Consider the following 6,055-nt stretch of genomic DNA (forward strand, 5'->3'; position numbering starts at 1 on the left):
AATTCCCCTTGTATTTCTTCCCAATTTGGGTTGCATGTTATCATGACAAAAATATCTGGCGTTCCGTACTTTTGGACCAAAGCCATTGCGTCTTGGTACCTTTGATGCATATCACATGGGCTACCAATAAATGTGGATGACAAAATAGTTCTTCGACCAATGTTATCTGTTTTAGTATTATGATGTAAGTGCTTGTTTTAATAGGGTTGTCAAATTAACATAAATTAACATAATGTTTTACTCTTATATAACAATAATAAAACTTATACCTGCATTATCCTCACGAGCATTTAGCAAGTCGTCGAGTCCTCCATAAAGTTTACATCGCAGATTTGGTTGATGACTACGAATATATCTCAGCTTTTGTGATTCAATTTTGACATAATTGTCAACGACATACTATTGCAATAGGCTGCCTCCTTGAATCAAAAGTGAGTCATCATATGGTCGAATCTGAAATAATATATCAGTTATCACAATGCTAAAAACAACACATGTACACACACATATATATATGTCTGTATATATATATATACATACATACACGTATTTATTCACGATAAGAAGGTAAAAATAGTTCACCTACAAAACATATGCATAATAGGCATGACACGTCATCTCACGACCGTTGTTGTTTCGACTGTTTATATCTCATCCGTACGTACCATAAGGCAACAACAACGGATATTGTAAAGGATTGTAATAGCTTGCGCAATCTGGAACATTTAAAAGTTGACATGCTCTTGTCTCTATCATAATATCACGACTTCCTATATCTTCTGCATCATCTGCACCCACTATTATTGCAGCAACCTGAGACAAAGAAGGTAGACTATATTGAGGTTGATTTGCAGGATGCTCTTTAATAATGAGTCTGCATGTTTCCAAATCTTGACGTTGAGCTAAGTGATGCAAAATCTGGACAAATGGATTACATCGATTTAAAATCTGCTGAATAGTCTCAACCACATCTCTGTGTAATGTTTCATTCTCTAACACACGATTGTCCATGTCATGCTCTGTATCGTATATATACAACTGTAGAAATTGTGGTCTGGTATCCCCATCTGGTAGAAGACTTGTACACCCAGTGATGTGAAAGAAAACACATGGTTGTAAGACCATCTGCCATCGTATGCCAAAACCCTATATATGGCTTATTACACCCTCCCATGGTAAGCCATTCCACACATCCCAAAAAAAAAATTTGCCATATGTGAACAGTTGAACCCCATATATACCGATCTATTCTCGTAAGCCATACCAAGCTAATTTTTTATTATTTTATCTTTTTGTTCCATCTTTATCCTTGTTCCATCTTTCTTATTCCAACTATATCCTTGCTTAATTATAGTTATAATTTCATTTTCCCATTAATCTTCAATTTTATAAGTTTTCTAATAATAAAAATTACACCATTACAAAATACAGGACGAGATCTTTCATTTGAGTCTAATATTGAATATATTTGGGTTAAATTAGTTTAACACATAATTAGTTATTACTTCATAAAAGATAATATTACACATTATTAAATTACGAAATTAAATAATGGCCTCTTCAAAACCTTCTCGGATACTAGCTCCGAGCTTGGAAAAAGTACCATACACACTTATGCAAACAAAATAACAAAACGATACATAAATAACTACTAATCATCACATTTAGTAATTCGTCAGATCATCATCATCTCTTCCATGTTCTGGCATGAGTCCATATCCGCTAGGTGTCTCAGATCCACCGCTATCTCTGAATTGTCGCGCTCCTCCATGTGCATCACTTGTTCCCGATCCATCACTTCCTCCATAATGAGGGACTCCACCATATCCAGCTGCTCCTCCATGGTGATTCCCATATCCACCAAATGTAGTTCGAAATTGAAATGGGCTAGCAAAGTTACCAGAGTTGAAAGATCCTTGTGAACCACCTTGAAATTGGTTTATGTTATTGAAATTACCAAAGTCAGATGCTGCAGGTAGTTGTCGAGACTGACGAGCTCTTCTCTCCATTATCTCTGCTTTTCTCGATCGTAAGTACTCACGCCCTTCTGGATCGGTAATTGTATCCAAACTAGTAAGCATGATTTTGTTTTCCTCACGTTCACGCTGAATAGCTAATTTTTGAGATGAATTGCTCGTGCTTAACAGTAAAAGCATTTCTCTCTAACAGACTTTTTTCAAATAACTCTTTCAATTCTTAATTGGATTCTCTGATTTGTTTAGCAATCTTGGTCTGCTCATTGGCCTCTTTCCTTTTCAGCTTTGCTTTCTTTACACCAATGGGTCGACGAGACGTGTCGAGTTCATCATTATATAGCTCTTGTTCGTCTTCATCTGCATTTAAATCGACATCAAATGGTAGTGTACCTGACGATTGTGATGTGCGAGACGCTAATTCATATCCTTCACTTGAATAATTTCTTTGTCGTGGTCTTGTTGAACTTCTACCAGTATCGGCCCACTTTTCAGCATCCTTAAGAATATGCCACACATGATCAAACTGAAGTTTCTTCTTTGTGAAGTTAGGATCATCTAGTAGAATTTGTTTTGCTTTGGCACACTACAAATGTCAACAATGAATAATTGGTTAACATTAATTCATAATATAACTTCGTTAATAAAAAACAGCCTTTGAAAAAATACTTACAATATCTTTCTCATTTGCACCGCTTGGATTGTCATCCTCCACTTGACGAACAACACCACGAAATTTGCTTACACAGTAAGTAAGATCTACAAATCGACTTTGAAGAGACTTGGATGTTCTCGTCTGATTCTCATCCTTATCTTGATTCCACAATTCAGTGATCCTCGCCCATACTTTATCCTTCTTTTGGTTAACACCATCGATAGGATCTTGAGAAATTTCAAGATATATATGACATAAGAGTTCATCTTCTTGGATCGAAAAATTTCCTTTTTGTTGGACAACTTTCTTTTGCCTAACATCTGCCATTGAAGTGTATAATGTGATTGTTGTGGAAACAACGGTGTGAGTTACTGGGAGAAGAAGGGGTGTATATAAGGTCTGAATCCGGATAAGGGGAGAATTTGAGATAAGGATCTAATGGTTTGAGATAGATTTGCTTTACTAGATCTAATGGTCCGTATATGACGATATCTTCTTGAAAAATGCAATGTGTAGTCTGTCACCTTCTTGAAAGAAGTGTTGGACATCTATGCATCTTGGTTAGAGTGACAATAATGTAAGTTGAAGGGAAATAATGTATAGTGATGTACTAGTATATTTTATATGATATATGATGTATTGTAACATTGATAAATTGATAATTAATCATAGAGTTAACAAAAGAAACAAGACATAAGAAATAAGTTATCACTTTTATTATCCTTAAAATACAATCGGAGGGGACATAAAGCCAATACTCCGAAGAAATTGCATAGCAAAATAAACACAACAACTTCAATGATATGATAAATATAGTATTGAACATTCTTCACCCATGTATACCATGTCGGTTCCATTGATGTTCAATCAACACGTTCCGTAGTGCAATATGAGCTGACTTGTCTTTAATTTTCCTATATCGAGCAAGGAACTCTTGGAACCATGTATCTTCATTACTTACCAACTCAACGGATAATGGAGGAGCCCGGTTGAAATCTTTAATCAGAGCACTTAGATCACGCTCATCTTCGATTATCATGTTATGCATTATGATGCATGTAGTCATTATATCATGCAAAACATATTTATCCCAAAAACGTGCAGGTCCTTTCACAATTGCCCAACGTGATTGAAGAACTCCAAATGCTCGCTCAACATCCTTCCTACATGACTCTTGATTTTTTGCAAAATGTGCTTTTTTTGAAATATGGCATATGTATGTTGCTTACCGTGGGAAGCTCGGTTGAATCATTCCATAGCCATAATAGAATATTCCATTATGATAAGCCATAATGGCCTTTATGGCATACCCATTTTAGCATCTCGTGGCAGATGCTCTAAGCACAAATATGTTGTCTGAAATGAGCACCTTTTGGAGTTTGAGCAGAAAATAGCTCTACCATTTCTGGAGGACACTGAATTAGAGAAACTATTGTTTTCCCATTTAGTAAACACATTTCATTGCTTTCATGATGGAATAGGCGAGCATAACAATATCGACATGATTTTGGTCTCGGCAAATGATATTTTGTGACTAACATTTTCATGAAAATTGCGGGCGCAATTATGAGATACGCGTCGTCTACTTCTGCGACGTACTCGCGCCACACCATTATTATAAGACATGTCAATTTGGAGAATGACATATATGATATTTCCTGTTAATGTTAAAAAAAAAAAGAAAAAAAAAAAAAAAGTCAATGCCACTAACTACGTATATTACGTAATAAACGTATTGTCACACCCCAATTTTTGAAAGATAATTTTTTAAAAATTTGGGTATGATATACCTTAAAATATTAAAATTCCAAACCTATTTTAAACAACTTCAAAGAAACTAAAACTCAATGAGGAAATGTAAATGTCACACAATTCAACATTGAGTTAAATATTACATTTCCTTATTTACATAAACTTGAAAATCAAGAAAATGAAAACACTCACATGAGTTTTAATAAAGTCTACCCCAACTATAAAAATATATAGAGTACAACAAAACCCAACAAAAAACCCTGCCACTAAGCCTCCACCTCAACTCTGCTGATCCTCACCTGCATGTCTAACCCTTATATCAAGAATTGGTGCACCGGGTTGTAAACAACAAACCCGGTAAACTAAAAAGCCCGTATGAGTAATTCTCAAAATAACACAAAACCTCCAACATCCAATTATATCACAAGCAATTTATATCAATAAATATATCCATAAATCTAATACCTTTTCAAATAACGTGTACCCATGAGTCCCAGGTAGTAATAAATACCCCTCTTGACCTATAACAACAAATTGTGTACCCATGGGTCCCAGATACCATAACCTATCTCCCATGACCTACACCGACAGACGGACTAAAACTCTATTCCTAACCGCAACCAATTACCCGGCCAAAGGCTTGGAACCCGGTTTGATTGTCTAATATCAAAACACAAAAGTGATAAATAGCATCTTAACCGCAACCAATCACCCAATTAAAGGCTTGGAACCCGGTTTGGCTATTTATCCAACAATCACAACATCACAACATTATCATCAACAACACAAGATCACATCATATATTATATCCTTCCACATAGATATATTACATGAACAAATATAGATATTTCACAAGAATAATCTATCAATAATCAATAAAATTATGATTACATGAATCTCAAGATAACATATAAGGAAAACTTGTTTTATCTTACCTATGAGCCGTTGGCGATCAAGCTCATATATTTTTAAAAACAAATAATAGCAAAATATTAAATTCAACATCATAATCATTATCATCATCACATGACCATAATAAAATTTGGTTCAAAAGTGAACCTTGCTGAGATTTACTCACCTCAATATCCCACTGCGTTTCCGCAAAACACAAGAGTCAAGCTAACCACAACCTTACAAAACAACCACAATTAAAAACCTTAGAAAAATCACAACAAGGATCAAAGTACCCTTAACTTAAAGGTTGCCCAAAGAAGGGCAATCCTTCCTCCAAGACGTCCCAAGGTCATTGGACACTCAACAACAACCATACTACCTCCATGATCAAACTTTCTAAGTTTCCGACCAAACGAACACCATGAACAACTTAGCACCTAAGATGCAAAAACCTAATCAACACTTAGCCATCACACACAATCAACACACTAGCAACTACAAGGACTAGCTAACACAGCAACCAAAGCTCTCACACTGCCCGTACGCGCTCCCACTCGTCGCCACAGGCGGCGGCGAGTGAGCCTCAAGCGCCTCCATCAAACTTCAAAATTTAGGGAAACTCATAACATGAAACTTGTAGATTGAAGCATGGTGAACAACTTTAATACCTGAGGTTTTAACCAATTTGGCCGGAATCGGCCGGAAAAAGCTCCGAACACCACACCGAATCCAAACTTCCAAATCTGCATAACCGGGGTTCAAACACTCCAAAACCTGATTC

At 35.9% G+C, this 6,055-nt stretch overlaps 1 protein-coding gene across 1 annotated transcript; it reads right to left on the reverse strand.

Moving 5' to 3' along the window:
- Positions 1–2,196: 2,196 nt before the first annotated feature.
- Positions 2,197–2,955, reverse strand: LOC101314716. Its single transcript, XM_004309373.1, has 3 exons — positions 2,647–2,955; positions 2,448–2,559; positions 2,197–2,333 (listed from the first exon to the last, which is right to left on the reverse strand). The coding sequence occupies exons 1-3, from the start codon at positions 2,953–2,955 to the stop codon at positions 2,197–2,199; spliced, it is 558 nt and encodes a 185-aa protein (XP_004309421.1).
- Positions 2,956–6,055: the final 3,100 nt, after the last annotated feature.

The sequence above is a fragment of the Fragaria vesca genome, unplaced genomic scaffold (assembly GCF_000184155.1).
Source record: "Fragaria vesca subsp. vesca unplaced genomic scaffold, FraVesHawaii_1.0 scf0512886, whole genome shotgun sequence".
NCBI lineage: Eukaryota > Viridiplantae > Streptophyta > Magnoliopsida > Rosales > Rosaceae > Fragaria > Fragaria vesca.